This window comes from Mesoplodon mirus, assembly GCF_964341445.2.
Source record: "Mesoplodon mirus genome assembly, chromosome: 11".
Taxonomy (NCBI): domain Eukaryota; kingdom Metazoa; phylum Chordata; class Mammalia; order Artiodactyla; family Ziphiidae; genus Mesoplodon; species Mesoplodon mirus.
Window position 1 is genome coordinate 56,965,053 of NC_138987.1, and position 17,983 is coordinate 56,983,035.

General features: G+C 36.0%; 1 protein-coding gene across 7 annotated transcripts in view; it reads left to right on the plus strand.

Moving 5' to 3' along the window:
* ATF1 (activating transcription factor 1) overlaps positions 1-17,983 on the plus strand; it is a 52,515-nt gene that overhangs the window by 32,558 nt on the left and 1,974 nt on the right. For 3 of the 7 annotated variants that reach the window (XM_082635202.1, XM_082635204.1, XM_082635203.1), the window contains 4 exons: positions 944-1,044; positions 10,595-10,725; positions 13,571-13,753; positions 13,839-13,998. In XM_082635202.1, the coding sequence (XP_082491328.1) occupies positions 944-1,044; positions 10,595-10,725; positions 13,571-13,753; positions 13,839-13,998 (575 nt within the window). Of the gene's footprint in view, positions 1-943; positions 1,045-10,594; positions 10,726-13,570; positions 13,754-13,838; positions 13,999-16,364; positions 16,485-17,983 lie in introns of all 7 variants that reach the window. The other 4 variants (XM_082635205.1, XM_082635206.1, XR_014295270.1 and 1 more) reach the window with 3 other exon arrangements.

The following is a 17,983-nucleotide window of genomic DNA, read 5'->3' on the forward strand; positions in this document are numbered from 1 at the left end:
TGTATTAACTAGTTTCAATAGGTTTATTATTAATAAGAGTTAACATTTACTGTGTGCTTGCGCTGTGCCGTGCACTAAGTGCTTTACATGTATTAACTCATTCAACTGTGAAGTGAGATACAGCTAATTATTACAGATATTTAAGTTGCATGTGTTTGTACCTGCCCTTGCCAGTGACCTCCACTTTGCCAAATTTAATTCTTGTTCTCAGTCCTTGTTTTACTTCACCTGCTAGCAGAATTTGACATGGTTGATTATTCTTTTCTCCTCAATACGCTGTCTTCGCTAGTTTTCCAAGGACACCTTGCTCATTTAGTTATTCCTCATGGTGGCTTGTTCTTGGTCTCATTTGCTGGTTCCTCCCGTTCTTTCCAACCTCTTACTGCTAGAGTGTCCCTGGGTTTTGTCCTATATTTATCCCCTTATTGAGCTCACTGAGTCTTGTGGCTTTAAGGACTATCTAAAGAGCTGTGACTTCCAATATATGTCTCACCCAGACCCCCTTCCCTGGCTCACAGGCTATTCAGCAGTCTCCTCAATTTCATTATCTAATCATTAGATATTGGTTGGATGTCTGATAACATTTCAAAGTTAGCATGTCCGAAATCCAAATCAGATAGAATTATAAAAAAAAAAAAAAACTCTGAATAATGTGCATCGGTATAGAGACTGATCTTTACAACTCTAGTGAAGTAGTATTGCTTTATTTGGGGGATAGATTTTCTTCTTAGTTCTGAGCCTGCTGTGTTGTATGTTCCTTTAGTTTGGGCTCCTGAAATAAACTTTCTCTTTTCCTTTTATTTCTTTCTTTTAGAACTTAGATTTAATGACAAAGGAATTTGGGTGGCAGAAGACAGATCATTTTTTTCTGAAAGTAAAAATTAAATTTAATTCTTTTTCTACCTGCTTTGTTCATCATAGTAAAACCAGTTCTGTTTTTCAGGTATCATCTTTATCAGAAAGTGAAGAGTCTCAGGACTCATCTGACAGCATAGGCTCCTCACAGAAAACCCACGGGATCCTAGCACGGCGCCCATCTTACAGGTGAGTACTCGTGTCAAACCCTGCATGTGTTATATTACCATATGAGTTGGAATGGTGCTGGCAAAGCAAATTATATCAAGAAGGAGCATGTGTTTGTATAGGAAGGGAAGTGTTAAGAGAGACAGGGCAAGATTTTGAAGGGCCCAAGTTGCTGTGCTGAAGAGGAATTTAGACTCATATTCTGGCAAAGTATTAGATATCCATATCTATATCTGTCTAACTATCCATATCTAACTTTAATAGTAATATGAAGGACTGTAGATTTTAAGAATTAAACTACTTTGTGTTTCCTTTCTTAGCTTCCTAGCTCTGAGCCTTTGTCTTTCCCTTGTGTGTGTGTCCCTTTGCTGAAACACATTCTTCTACATTCTGCATATACTTTAGGCCTCATTTCCTCCTGGAAACCTTCTCTGTCTACTTTTTCTTCAGCCTCCCAAGACCAGGTTAGGTCTTTATTCTGTGGCATCCTTTTACTAACCCCTATTATAGTACTTATCTCATGCTACTGGAATTCCAGTTTATTTACGGGCATGGCCAGTGCATTATTATTTTTTGTCATCTCAGGGCCTAGCAGAATGACCAGATGAGAGTAGATGCTTAATAATTACTTGTTGAATGAACAGAAAGCTGAAGTAGTACAACTAACTGACAGAAAGCTTTTGAAATAATCTGGGTGATTTCATATAGGTAGTGTGGTATCTTTGGCATGGCTGGATCTGAGACACTTCTGTGGTAGAACTGACCAAACCTGATGACTAGATGGTAGGAGGAAAGGGAGACAGAAAAGGATGAAATGCTCTTTTGAAACACATAGACAAATGCAGTTAAGGTTTTCGATGTTATGAGAGAACTTTTTATAGGGTGTATTCATTCCTGCCTGACGGAAGAAGTAAGAAAGACTTCATAAAAGATGAAATTTAGTTCATCATCAACCTGATAAATTCTGAGACCTAGGAGCAGAGAGGGGTTTTGTAAGGCAGGAAGAGAGCTTCTTAGGCTGAGGGAACAGTGTAATGAAAGGTAGATTGTATGATATGAAAGAGGTTGGCCTGTTCTGGGAATTGGCACTTTTAAGGTACAAGGAGGAAGGGGTGGTTTAGCAAGGAAAGGTAAACAGGAGCCACATTACTTAGAACCTCATTACCATGTTAAGGAATTGGGACTCTACTGAATGAACAGTTAATGAACACAAAAAATTTTGTCTGTGAATTTTTGGGGGGTGAAAAATAAGCCTACTAAAATTAGTTCAATTTGAAACTATAAAAAAATAATCCAGGGACTTACCTGGCTGTCCAGTGGTTAAAACTCTGTGCTTCCACTGCAGGGAGCGTGGGTTCCATCCCTGGTCAGGGAACTAAGATCCCACATACCACGCGGTGTGGCCAAAAAAAAAGTAATCCATTATGAAAGGAATTTCTCAGCCTTAGAAAGCAAGGTTCCAACCACGTAAGTTAATCTAAATCTACATCTAGATATATCTTATGAAGCAAAATTGGAGGACACCAAAGATAAAAATAAGATCTTAAAAGCTTCCACAGAGAAAAGACAAATTACCTAGAAAGGAGTGACCATTAGGCCGACAACAGATTTTTGAATGGTAATATCAGAAGACAATGGACTAAAATCTTTAAACGCCAAGAGAAAGTAACAGTTGTCCTGGAATTATATACCCACCTGAACGATCACTCATAAATAATGGTGAAGTTAAAATCATTTCAAACTGATTTAAGAAATTACTAAAGGGTACATGTCAGGAAGAAGAAAATGAAACCAAACAAAAGGAACGTGAATATAAGAAAGAATGGTGAACCAAGACATTCATTTAAGTTACCATTGACTTTTTAGAATAATACTAATAATGATTAATTTGGGTAGTTTAAAAACAAATGGAAAGAAATATATCAGGCAGAAATATATAAGACAGGAATGGTCTACTGGAGTCTTACATCGATTACCTTTAGACTTACCTTAGACTGTTAGAGGTAACTGGCAAAAGAATACAGATAAGTTTAATTTCCAAATAGTGGGGCTCTTTCGGCACAAAACAGTTATTTAGCTCCTAGATAAAATACTTGTTAATGAATTGTGCATTTATAGGAAATAACAGAAATGTCTTATCAGCCTACCCTAATAAACATAAAACCGTATACATACAAATACATGAGCTGAAACTAGAATGGGAAGCAGAAGCAAGCATGAAGACCAAGGTACACCCATTACTTTAGGTCTACTGCAGGAAGGGACTATGAACCTGAGATTTTTGTATTAAGCTGAGATCCCTACAGCAGGCTAGAGCACCTGAAACAAAGTTTCCCCAAGTTAAGCTTTCCAAATTACCAAAGATAAGATCAACCAAATATGAATTTACAGTCAGAAATCATCAAACATACAAAGAAATAAACCATTATAAGTGAGAATCAGCAGAAACAATATATAATGAACTCAATAAATGCAGAAAAAGTATTTGATAAAATTCAGCACCCACTCAAATTTTTAGCAAATAAGGAATAAAAATGGACTTTCCTAGCATATACAGACTTTGAGAACTGAACTATACATAGGACAGATCATAGCTCAAGTTCCAAACATGGTACACACGTGGACCAAATCTGAATAGCACTGCATAGTCTTTGAAAACTAAACTGATGTTGGAACCACGACCCACAGAAGGCTGGTCAGAACTTGCAGCTTGGACACAACCAGGGTGATAGCCTGCGAAAACAAGAATATCAAGAATCCTCCATAGGATTTAAACAGGAGTCTAATATAATACTGAAAATATCCAACATTACATGGCATACAAAGAACCTGGAAGAATCTTAACTTGTAAGGGAAAAGACTATAAGCAAATGCCATCCCCTAGATGACCCAGATGTTGGAATTATATGACAAAAACTTTAAAGGAGCTATTACTGAAATGTTCTAACTAACAAGTAAGGGTGAATTCTCTTGAAATGAATGGAAAGATAGGAACTCTTAGCAAAATACAGAAGATATAAAGAGAACAAAATAGAAATTTAAGAGCTGAATACACTAACAGAAATAAAACCTCACTAGACAGATTTAATAGGACAAAGATAAAGAGTTAGTCAACTTCAAAGATAGTTCAATGGAGATTATCCAATCTGAAGAATAGAGATTGGAAAAATTAACTAGCTCTCAGGGACTTGTGAGACAATACCCAAAGATCTAAAACTGTGTCATTTGAGTTACAGAACAGAAAAATGTTGCAGAAAAAATACTTGTAGAAATAATAGCTGAAATGTTCCCAAATTCGGTGAAACCTACAAATTGAAAAAGCTTAGCAAATCTTAAACAAGATAAGATGCAAAGAAATCCCTGCCCAGACATATATCATAATCAAACTGCTGGAAAATAAAGACATAAATATTGTGAGCAGCCAGAGAAAAATGACACTACTTACACGGGCATGATGTGAATGATTATAGGTTTCTCATCAAAAACTGTGCAAGCTAGAAGAAATGAAATAGCATTTTTAAAGTGCTAAAGAAAACTGTTAATCCAGAATTCTCTATCTAGTGAAAATAACCCTCAGAAATGGAGGTGAACTAAGTATTCTCAGATAAAGGAAAACTAAGAGAAATCATTGACAGCAGACTTGCTCTAAAATAACTGCTAAGAAAGTTCTTAAGACCAAAAGAAACTTGGAAGGTTAGGAATGAATAAAGGCAACGGCAAGATCTGGGCAAATATAATGGACTACTCTCCTATTAAATTCTTTAAAATATGTTTGATGGTTGAAAAAAATGACACTGTCTGATGGGGTTAGGCAGTTTTAATATCTAAGACAACTACAACATAAATGGGGGAGGATAAAGAGATTTAATATGGTGGTAAAGTTTCTAAGGTTCACTTGAAGGGATAAAATAGTGACTACAAGTAGACTAGGCATCTATACTGTAACACCTAGAACAACTACTAAAGAAACTGTACAAAGAGATTTAGTGAAATACACAATAGATAAGAGTTCTGGAAAATCTTAACCCAAAAGAATGCAGAATTTTTTTAAAAGATAGCAAATAATACAATGGTAGATCAACCAATATCAGTAGTTATATTAAGACGGCATGACTTAAACTCACTAAAAGACAGAGGTTATAAATAGACACAAAACTCCTCAAGAAAATATTAGTAAACCAAGTACAGCAACATATAGATGGTATTATACACCATAATTGAGTAAGATTTATCCCAGAGTGCAAAATTGGTTTAACATCTGAAAATCAATTAATGTAATACATCGTATTTATAGAATAAAAACAAAAAACATAGTCATCTGAACAGACACACACAAAAGCATTTGATGAAATCCAGTACCCTTTAATGATAAAAATTCTCATCAAACAAACAGATAGATGGGAGTTTCCTCAACCTGATAAAGTACATCTACAAGAGCCCAGAGCTAACATCATATTTAATGGTGGAAGACTGAATGTTTTCCCCCTAACATCAGGCACAAGACAAGGCTGTGGATGTCTGCTCTCACTATTTCTACTTAACATTTTACTCAGGAAATCAGGCAAGAAAATGAAATGAAAGGCATATTGGAAAGGAAGAAATAAAAGTTTGCAGATGACAATGATCTCATATATAGAAAATCACAAAGGATCCACTAAAATAGAACTAATAAATAAGTTCAGCAGGGTTGTGGGATACAAAATCAATTGGTTTTCTAAACACTAGCAATAAAAAATCCAAAAATAAAATTAAGAAAACAGTTCTACTTAAAATAACATAAAATGTATAAAATACTTTAATACTTGAAATTAAATTTATAAATTCAAATTATATAAAACAGAAGTATAATACTTGTGTATTGAAAACTACAAAACCTGTTGAGAGACATTTTTTAAAAGTCTAAACAAAAAGACATCACATGTTCATCAGTTGGAAGACTAAATTTTGTTAAGACAAATAACCCAGTTAAACAATGAAGAAAAGATTTGAATAAACATTTCTACAAAGAAGATATACAAATGGTCAATAAGTATGTGAAAAACTGATCAACATCATTTGTCATTAGGTAAATGCAAATCAAAATAATGAGATATGACTTCAAACCTAGTAGGATGCCTAAAAAACAAAAACAAACAAAAAACCCATAACATATGTTGATAAGGGGGGCAGTGGCTGTGGAAACAATCTGGCAGTTCTTCAAAATACTGAACACACATACCTTATAAGCCATTACTACTATTGCTATATATATAAGCAAGAGAAATAAAAACATAATCAAAAGAAAATTGGCTATATTAATATCATACAAAATAAGACTTAAGGGCTTCCCTGGTGGCGCAGTGGTTGAGAGTCCGCCTGCCGATGCAGGGGACACGGTTTCGTGCCCCAGTCCGGGAAGATCCCACATGCCGTGGAGCAGCTAGGCCTGTGAGCCATGGCCGCTGGGCCTGCACATCCGGAGCCTGTGCTCTGCAACGGGAGAGGCCACAACAGTGAGAGGCCCGCGTACCGCAAAAAAAAAAAAAAAAAGAAAAAAAAACAAAGTAAGACTTCAGAGCAAAGAAAATTGTCAGAGATAAAGAGGGAGTCAGTTCACCAAGAAGACATAACAATCCTAAATATGTACACATCTAACAACAGAGCTTCATAATACATGTATCAAAAACTTACAGAACTGAAAAGCAAAATAAATCCACAGTTATAGCTGAAAATTTGAGTACACCTACCTCAGTATCCGACAGAACTTGTAGCCAGAAATTGAGCAAGATTATAGAACAACTGAACAATATAATCAACCAGTCGGATCTAATTGACATTTTTAGAACACTTTACCCACGTGCACAAAGAACATTCACCAAGAAACACCACATCCTGGATCATAACAAACCTTAACAAATTTAGAAGAATTGAAATTATGCAAAGTTCTCTTATTTTTGAATTAGACTAGAAGCCAGTAAAAGGGAGATAACAGGAAAATCTCCAAACATACAGAAATTAACACACTTAGAAATAATCCATGGACCAAACAGAAAATCTTAAGGGAAATTAGAAAGCACTGTGAGCTTAATGAAAAATGAAGATATCAAAATCTGGAGCTGTAACCAGTGGGAAATAATTAGAGGAAAATTTACCTTATTAAATAAAAACTTATAAAAGAAGGAAAGTCTCAAATCAAGTTTCCACTTTAAGAAACTAGGGGAAAAACAAAATAAGGTCAAAGCAAGCAGGAGAAATGAAATAATAGAGATTAAGCGCAGAAATCAGGGAATTCCCTGGTGGTCCAGTGGTTAGGACTCTGCACTTCCATTGCCAGGGGCCCGGGTTTGATCCCTGGTCGGGGAACTAAGATCCTGCAAGATGCATGGCACAGCCAGGGGGGGAAAATAGAGCAGAAGTCAATGAACTTGAAAAGAGAAAACTAATAGAGATAATATAACTGAAAGGTGGTTCTTTGGGGAAAAAGAATTAGTAAAATTGATAATCCAGTAGCAAGATGGGGGGAATGGTGAATATAAAGGGGAGAGTGGTCAGAGATGAGGTTGGAGAGGTCACGGGGACAAGTTATGGCCTTGTAGACTGTGTCATTTATTCTGATAGGGAGCCACTGCAGATGAGTGACTTGATCTGACTGACATTTTAAAAAGATGACTGGTTGATGATTGGCGTGGAGAATGGACTGTAGTAAGGGAAGGGTAGACTGAAGGAGGACCTGTTAGAGGCTACTACTGTTCAGTCAAGAGGGCGGTGGCATGGACTGGGGTGCAGCAGTGGAGGTGATGAGGGTGGGTAAGATTCTGGATATATTTTCAAGATAGAGACAATGGGATTTGTTTATGAATTGGATAAAAGGTTGTGAGAAAGAGAGCATGACTCCAAAATTTTTGAAAAACAGAGTCAATATTTACTGACGTGGGTAAGACTGCAAGTGGTGGAAGGATATCTGACATTAGGTTTGGATGTATTAAGTTTGAGGTGCCTATTGAGTGGAAGTATTCAATACACAATTGGATATAGGAGTTTCGAGTTAAGGAGAGAAGTTGAGGAAATATCATTTGAGGGGTCATCAGTCTACACAAGGTATTCAAGCCTATGGGACAGATGAGCTCATTAGAAGGAATATAGATAAAGATAAGTCCAAAAGACTAAGGTTCTCCACGAATGAGGCAGGAGGATGAGGAAGAACGCAAAACAGTGGTAAATAATATCTCAAAATATAGTAAAAATAAAGTAATATAGATGGGAATGGTAAACAACAATTTAGATAATGGTACTCTTTGAGGGGGGAGAAGAGCAGGGAAAGGAATTGGTTGTGACATTTTGGTGTATCTGTAAGTTAATTCCTATTAAAAATGAGATATCTACAGCAAACATGGCAAAATAGCATCTAATGATTCTTGGTACATGGTACATAGGTGTTTTGTTTTCTGTACTTCTCTTTATGCTCAAAATGTTTCATAACTTAAAATTGAAAAAGAAATGGCCACAGCATTCCACAGTCTCATGCGAGGCTGGCTGCTTAAGACCATGCAGGCAGCTTGTTAAATGGATTCTGGAGCTCTGTCCACTCAATCATTAGGGGTACCAGTTGGGAATCTGAATTCAGTAAACCTCTCCAGCTGATTCTGGTACATAAGCAGGTTTAGGAACCACTGTGACAATTCTACAGATGGCTAACACAGAGTCCTATAGGACTGCCACCTCTCTTGCTCTCTGTGTGGGACTTCTGTTAGTACAGTCTACACTTGCAGCTCTTGGTGGGAAGACTGTCCAGAGTAAAGAGACCAAGCTGGAGGAGGATCTTCAGTGTGTGGTAAGAGAACAGCTGAAGGATCTAAAATTATTTGGCCTCCAAATAAAGAAGACCTGTAGCAGTTGTCAAATATTGCAAAGTAGGGCATGGATATATTGGGTTGGCCAAAAAGTTCATTCCGGTTTTCCTGTGAGATGTTATGGAAAAACCCGAATGAACTTTTTGGCCAACCCAATTAGGGTAAAGCTTAACTTTCTCTAGCTTCATTGGGTGGAATTAGCTTTGAGTCTAAATAAGGATGAGCTCTAACCATCCAAAAATTGAACAGTTTGCTTTTTGGAAGTTGTAGATGAATTATTCCTGGAAGTAGAGGCTGTTAGCAATGTTAGAGAATTCCTCCACGGGCTGGAGGGTTAGCACAGATAACATGAAAGATCCCTTTTAATGCTGAGGGTTTTTTTTTTCCTTTGTGATTCTTTTTTATTATTGTTTCCACAGAAGTAGTTCAGGTTTTCTGATTTTTCTACAATAAACACAGAATTCTTGAGTAAACATTTCTTTTTCCTTCTCTTTTTTTCCCAAGAAACAAATAATGCTCCCTCCATCCCCAGCTGTGTTTTGGAAGACCTTTCTTTTCAGCAAGGCATCTTTTTCCATCCCCCTTTTTCCATCCCCTTATTCTTGCCATGAGTCCCCCCTTTTTTTTAACCAAGTCTGAGGGATGCCTGTGGAATCAAATGTACTTCTTGTTAAAATAAGCAATTTTATTTATCACTGATAAGTCTGCATTTTTATAGTAGAATTTTTTTTGTACTTTCCATCAAAGTTAGGAAAATGGGCTTTCCTCCCCCCCCCAGTTATACATACATATATACCTTCTTTTTCATATTCTTTTCCATTATGGTCTATCACAGGATATTGAATATAGTTCCCTGTGCTATACAGTAAGGACCTTGTTGTTTATCCATTCCATATATACCAGTTTGCATGTGCTAACCCCAAACTCCCAATCCATCCCTCTCCCACCTCACTCCCCCTTGACAACCACCAGTCTTTATAGTAGTATTTTTTTTATTTTAATTTTAATTTTTTGGCCACGCTACGTGGCATGCAGGATCTTAGTTCCCCAACTAAGGATCGAACTGTGCCCTCTGTAGTGGAAGTGCGGATTCTTCCACTGGAACCACTGGACTGCCAGGGAAGTCCAAAATTTAATTTTTTTTTTTTTTTTTTTTTCTTTTTGCGGTATGCGGGCCTCTCACTGTTGTGGCCTCTCCCGTTGCGGAGCACAGGCTCCGGATGCGCAGGCCCAGCGGCCATGGCTCACGGGCCCAGCCGCTCCGCGGCATATGGGATCCTCCCAGACCGGGGCACGAACCCGTATCCCCTGCATCGGCAGGCGGACTCTCAACCACTGCGCCACCAGGGAGGCCCTAATCTTTTTAATAAAGGTCACTGACACTATTTAGAAAATGAATAGTACTTTGTTAATTAATGAAATACCTCACAATGGAGCCATCTCTCCTGTAGGGGAAGGAGACACTTTATACCTTTACAAGGGCCTTGTATATTGAAAGGCACTCTGTATGGGTCTTTGCTCAGTGTCTCTTTTCAGGTCGTCATAAACTAAAATATAACCAGCCTGCTAATAAAGTCTAGTTTGTGCTAAAACACAGTATGTGCTAAACAAAGGATTCCTTGACACAAGAGTTTAGGTGTCTACCAGATTACTGTATTTTTAACCTGAGATTAAAAAGGTTTAGTAATTTCTTTGTAAAGCTGTCCTCATCACCAACAGTAATAGAGTTCTATTTTTCACAGAAAAATTTTGAAAGACCTATCTTCTGAAGATACACGGGGCAGAAAAGGAGACGGAGAAAATCCTGGAGTTTCTGCTGTCACTTCTATGTCTGTTCCAACTCCCATCTATCAGACTAGCACCGGACAGTACAGTACGTATAGGAATAAATTTCCCACCCGATAGACACACAAAAACTAACCTTTCTGTTTGAAGAAGTGATGTGTAAACTGTCACACTTTAATAGTGATGATTATTAAAGGATAACATTTTGAGCCAGAAATAATGCAAAGTTCTTTTTCAGTATTATCTCATTTATTCCTTACAACAACTTTGTGAGGTGGGCAGTTATCAATTTATGAGGGAACCGAGGCTTAGAGAGTCAGATAATATCCCTGAAGTCATAAAGCTTGTAAGTGATACACGGCTTGTAAATGATATACTTACTTTAGGGTGTAAGTCTGTGAGTTTTGACAAATGCATGGAGCTGTCTAAGCACCACCACAATCAAGACACTCCATCACCCCAGGAAATTCACTTGTGCTGTGTCCGTTTGTAAATAATCTCTCCCTCCTCTCCTAACCCCTGTTCTTCAAGTTTTATTGGTGTCCCATCTGACCACCTGTCACCATCTCCAGTCATCCTCTCCACCACCTCAGTCTACACTCTCATCTGAATTACTGCAGTATCCGATTGGTCATCTTGCTTCCATTCTTGCTCTAATACTTTTCCATATCTCAGCCAAAGCAATTTATTTAAAATGTCAATTAGATCACACCATTCTTGCTCAGAATCTTCCAGTGACTTTAGAATAGGTCCTACAAAGCATGACATTCAGGATCTGGCTTTGCCTGCCACTCTGATCTCATCTCCTACCACTTGACGCCATTCTGGCCACACAGACTTTCTTGTTGTTCCTTAACACATGAAGCTTGTTTCTGCCTCAGGGTCTTTGGAGGTGTCATCCCTACTACCTGCGCGTTCTTCACCCACATCCTCACGTGCCTTACGTCCTCACTTTTTATAATTACATATAAATGCTATAAAATATAGTAGCTTAATTATAGAATATATATAATTATAGATTAGCTTATTTATGATCTGTTCTCAAGGAATGTAAGTTCACAACTATAACCTTGGCATACAGGGCCTGGCGCATGTAGGCTTTCATTAAAATGTGTTATGAATATATGATTTTAAGAATATATGTAGAATATTTCTGTGAGGACACATAAGAAACTGGGAATAGCGGTTGCAAGGAAGGAAACTTAGGAGCAGAGATCAGAGGCAACTGGGAGGTTCACTTTTCATTTTAAACAAAACTGAATTTTTTTTTTTAATCACATGTATTGCTGTTTCCAAAAAAATTTTTTTAAGGCAGCATATTAGCAAGTTAAAAGTTATGATATATTAAATGGTTTATTATTCTAAACCCATTAAAAATTAGAATTGTGAAAACTACATAGAAACTTGGGCTAATATTTCATATGTTACAACTGAAGCAAGTATAGTACAAGTCATATTTAGGGCAGCATGATCCAGTAGAACTTGATGATGCAAATGTTCTGTATTTGCACTGTCTAGTACAGTAGCTGCTAAACTATGTGTGAATACTGAGCACGTGACATGTGGCTGGTGAGACTGAGGAACTGAAGTTTTTATTTTAATTTTAGTTAATTTAAATAGCCACGCGTGGCTCATGGCTACTGTATTGAACAGTACAGTTGAGTTCTTCAAAGAAGTAAATGCAACCAGGTAAATACACATGTTAAGCAAGTACAAGAAGATATGTTGCAAAAATGAAAACATTCTGTATTAACATATATATTTAACATCAAAAGATGTGTATCTATAATGTGTGTAAATAAACCTATTTTGATATTTATAGATCAATCTGTGTGAGCACAGGAAGAGATTAGGAAGGTTGTGCACCAAAATGATGTTTACCTCAGGAGGGGGGTGGGGAGTGGACAGTGGAATAAATAGGGATAATGGGCCTTTTTATTTATATATTTATTTTTATATATTTATATATGTATGTAATGTGTGTTGCAGGGAAGGAGATTGAAAGTAATTCCTAGTAGGGAAGGAGATTGAAAGTAATTCCTAGTATAAGTTTAAAACAGATCTCTGAATCTAAAAAAACTTTTTTTTTTTTTCTTTTTCGGTACGCGGGCCTCTCACTGCTGTGGCCTCTCCCGTTGCGGAGCACAGGCTCCGGACGCACAGGCTCAGCGGCCATGGCTCACGGGCCCAGCCGCTCCGCGGTATGTGGGATCTTCCCGGACCGGGGCACGAACCCGTGTCCCCTGCATCGGCAGGCAGACTCTCAACCACTGTGCCACCAGGGAAGCCCCTAAAAAATTTTAATGTCTGTACTTATAAAGTCATTTTATAAATTAAAGTATATGGGAATACGTGTTGTGTGGTAGTAGGGAAAGGATAAGGATAATCAGAAACAGTGGTCACCACTGGAGAGTGGAGCTAAGAAAGAGTATGAAGATTTACTTTTTCATTATGTAACCTTTTATCCTTTTTGAATTTTCTTCCATAGGCACACTTATCTATTCAAAAATATTTTAAAATACAATCTTTTTAATGCTTTTAAATAAAAATTACAAACTATGTTAATATTTCCTACTACTTATTTTTCCTTTAAAAGTTAGTCATCGGTGGTACTCTTTTCTAATGGCCAAAACTGCTGTGACAACGTTAACAATTATCATGGAATGCTTTATAGAGCCCCAAATGGGTTTTGACCAATCAGTTATTATACAATTTGAGACTAAATTTAAGATTAGTACATCTGAAATACAAAATTTTCTGAAAAAATGCCATTTTACTTGTTTTACATATAGCTCATCCAAAGTAGTCAACAGTTATCAAGTGGAATTGCATTTTAAACCTGTTTTAATAAATAGCAAATTTTTTTTTGCCAATCCTTTGTCATTAGTGTGTTGTACAGCCTTATATTAGTTATGTTCTCTCTTTGGTTAAAGTTGCCATTGCCCCAAATGGAGCCTTACAGCTGGCCAGTCCAGGCACAGATGGAGTACAGGGGCTTCAGACATTAACCATGACAAATTCAGGCAGTACTCAACAAGGTACAACAATTCTCCAGTATGCACAGACCTCTGATGGACAGCAAATACTTGTGCCCAGCAACCAGGTGGTTGTACAAAGTAAGTTTGCTTAAGTATCTATGGAAAGCATCGCAAAGTACTTTCAAAGACACTTATAAGTTAACTCATTCTTTTGACCACACAGCTGCATCAGGAGATATGCAGACATATCAGATCCGTACGACACCTTCAGCTACTTCGCTACCACAAACCGTGGTGATGACATCTCCCGTAACCCTTACATCTCAGACAACTAAGACAGATGACCCCCAACTGAAAAGAGAAATAAGGTTGATGAAAAATAGGTAGGTAGTAAAATTATACTATCAGAATGGGTAATGTTTTTATAAATCTCAAAATATAACCAGATATTAACTGAGATTGTGTATTAGAAACAAGGAGAAGGGATTATATCAACATTATTTTAACTGAGTGTTAGATTATGTCTAGTACATTCCAGTGCATCAGTGAGTCCCTTTGCATAGTTTCTTTATTTAATATATGACCTAGAGTTCTTCCATTTTTATTGTGTCCTTTGAATAGCACTGTTAAGCAAAACTTTTCAAACAATATATTTTGTTCTTATTCAGATGACAAAGTTAAGTGAAAATAATAATTTTGCTGCTTGCTGTTGACCAGAGTGAGAATAGGCAAGAATTAGTAGGATTCTGCATAATACCTAATATACTTCTGGATACAGAATTCCTCTTAAAAATGAATTTTGATCATGAAATATAGTAGTCATTTAATCCCCAGAAACATTTGTTTGTTTTAAATGTATTTTAAACATTGCTATATGCACTACATATACATCAGGCATTAAAAATCACTAGTTCTTTGAGAAAAAGAATATGATGGGTAGCCTTCTGCAGTGTGTTCAAGGGAAAAGAAAAGACACCAGTAAACTATATTAGAAACAAAAAAGGGTAAATAGCCACAGATACAACAAATTTTTAAAATTATAATAAGGTTCTATTTTCAGGTCCTCTCCAGTAAGTTAGAAAATTAGAATAAAGGATAATTTTCTAGAGCAATAAAAATTACCATAAAAGGACCAGATGGATACATTTAATTACTTCAAGATAAAATGTTTCTTTACTAAAAACAAGAGGAAGCATCACTGTAAATGACTTGGTAACAAGGCAGGGACCATCTGTTGTTTTGGAGGTTCCAACAAATACAAGTAAATGAAGTAAGTTATGTAAATTATTAGAAAAGAATTGTATCTCGTTGCTGATGATATGATTGTGTACCTAGGAAACCCAAAAGACTTGTTAAAAATTACTAGAGTGTGACTTCTCTTTCTGACAGTGTAACCTCAGCTACATAATAAAAGCTTGATGAAATATAAAAAACATCCTTTTAAATGACTGGATGAGCATGCAGAAAGTAAGAGAAATCTATTGAGGTTAGACGCGTGAACCAGAAGCCCAGGACCATGATGTTAAATAAGCACTGAAGCAGCCCCTGTATATCCTAGGGATAAATTCAGATCTTTGTAATTGGTATAGCTTTGGTATGCAGAGGGGACTCGGGACAGAGCCTGGGGCTTCTGCAGGCTGGAGAACTGGATCACATTATTTTTCATGAGGTCAAGACCCAAGAAGTACTACATCCATAAGCTGAGAATTGTAATTTAAAAAATTAGTGCCCCCAATTGGAGAAAGCAACTTCAACACAGGCTCTAATGAATTCCCATACATTGAGTTCTAACAAATGTAAGTTGAAAAATCAGACTACCCAAGGAATTAGGCCTCCATTATATGTGCCAACTCCTTAGGCAACTGTCACAAAAAATTATTTCCATTTTTTTGAGATGAGGAAACTGAGGCCTAGAGAAGTTAAGTTACTTGACCAAGGTTACACTGCTCAGTAACTGATAGAGGTAGGGTTTAAATTCATGGGTCCAAGTTTTAGAGTCCAAAGTCTTAGGGAATCCCACACTGCCTTTCAGGAGCAAGAGTCAGCGGAAAGAGCAGACGACAGAATGAGTTTTGTGAAGTCTTCAGTAATCTAATGGAGAGAGGGAAAGAAGTGTGTCTTTTGTATTTAAAAAAAGGATGTCATTGTAAATCATCAAAGCTCAAGAGACTATAAAAATGATAAAAATTGGAGAGGAAAAATAAAACTATTATTATTAGCAAAGATATATTCATCTGCTTAGAATATCCAGGAAGATCATCTGCAAACTATTTGAAATTGAAAAAGAACCAGTTCTTTTCAACATTTGTACCAGAAGCCCTTGTCAGTTTAGTAAAACAGGAAAAGGGAGGGGAAATTACAAGGATTTAAATGAAAAAAATAGAAACTATTACTTTTATATGATTCCTTGATTTAAAAAAAAACAAACCAAATGGACTTAGAGAAAAATTATTGTAAGTAATGAGTTTACTAGATATAAAATCAGTTTTCAAAAATCAACTATTTCTTCACACCATCAATAAAGAGTTTGGTAAATAATTATTAAAAAGATATCATTTATATTATCAACAAATAAAATATGTGAGAATAAATCTAACAAAAGCTGTCCAGGACATTTACGGAAAACATTGTAAAATGTTTCTGAAAGACATTAAGGAAGATCTAAATAAATGGAGAAATATACTATGTCCATAGATATGAAAACTCACTATTATAAAGATGACTATTTTTCCCCCCGATTGATCCATAGATTCAATGCAGTTCCAATCAAAACCCAAACAGGTTGTTTGAAGAACTTGACAAGTTGATACTAAAATTTGTAGAAGAGTAAAGGGCCAAGAGCAGCCAAAATATTCCAGACAAGAATAAGGTGAGGAGATATCAAGTTTTGTTTAAAGCTGTGGTAATTCAAATCATGTGATATTGGCATTGAGATAAACAAAATCACCAGTGAAATAGAGTAGGGAGCTCAGAAACAGATCTGTGAATACATGAAACCCTGGTAGGGCAGATTATTGGGGGAAGGAGGGACTCCAATAAATGGTGCTAAGATAGTTATTTATATGTGAAAAAAAATACTGGATTTCTTCCTCACACCATACACAAAAATCATGCTAAATGGATTAAAAACATATATGTGAAAGGTGAAATTTTAGAAACTTTTAGGTGAAAATGTATAATCTCATGGTTTCAAGTATAAGGAAGATTCCTTAAAACAACACACATAAACACAAAAAAATTAACATGAAAAATTGATGAATCCTCATTAAAACGAGTAACTTCTTTTCATCAAAAGATAAAGTGAGTGAAAATATAAGCTTCAAACCTATAGAAGATGTTTGCAATATATCTAACCAAAAACAAACAGATTTGTTTGAAAAAATATAAAGATCTTCTGAATTAATGAGAAGTATAACCCAACTGAAAAAATGTTGAATATATTTTTGAAATGATACTGACACAACTCCACATCTGGAAGAAAATTAAATTGGACTCCTATTTTATACCATATACAGAAGTAATTGCAGATGGATTAAAGACTTAACTGTGAAAATTAAGCAATAAAATCTTTAAGATAAAATTTAGAGAGAAATACATAGTGTATCACATTTTAATCTAAGCCAAGAAAAAGACTTTAAAAAAGAGCATTTATTGCATTAAGAAATAAAAATATCAAAAATCAAGTGGTAGATTAGAAAATAATGTAGAAACAGATAAAGGGTTACTATAAAAATATCAGAAATCAAGTGGTAGATTAGAAAATAATGTAGAAACAGATAAAGGGTTACTATGTATAATGCACTGGGAGTTCTTAGGTTGTTCATCTTTCAAATAATTTCTAATTGTAAAATGGGCAAAATGTATGAATGGAAAAGGGTATGAATAGGCAACTTATGTAAGAGCAGATCCGAAAGACCGTTAAATTTTTGAGAATATGCTCCATCACACTAGTAGTTAGGGAAGTGAAAATTAATTAACAATGAAATGTCCACGTGGCAAAGAACTGTGTACCAGTATATCAATAGAAACATCATTAAAATAGTATGTGTAAAAAAAGCAAGTTGCAGATAATATCTACAGTCCATAGTATAAAAAATACTCAAAATAATACTTTTTACTTCTATATGTATGTAAAACTTGAATGTAAATCCATAGAAATGTACAAAACTGAGAATGAAAGCAGTTTGTAATTAAAACTCAATAAATAAAAATTAGAGAATCTATGTGCCAAAAGTTAATAAGAGGACCCATAAATTTCATTTATTGGTATTTATCCAAGAGAAATGGGACATATGTTCACAAAGAGACTGGCACAAGAACATGCATAGCAGCTAAAACTAGAAAACAGCCCAAGAGAATGGATCAACA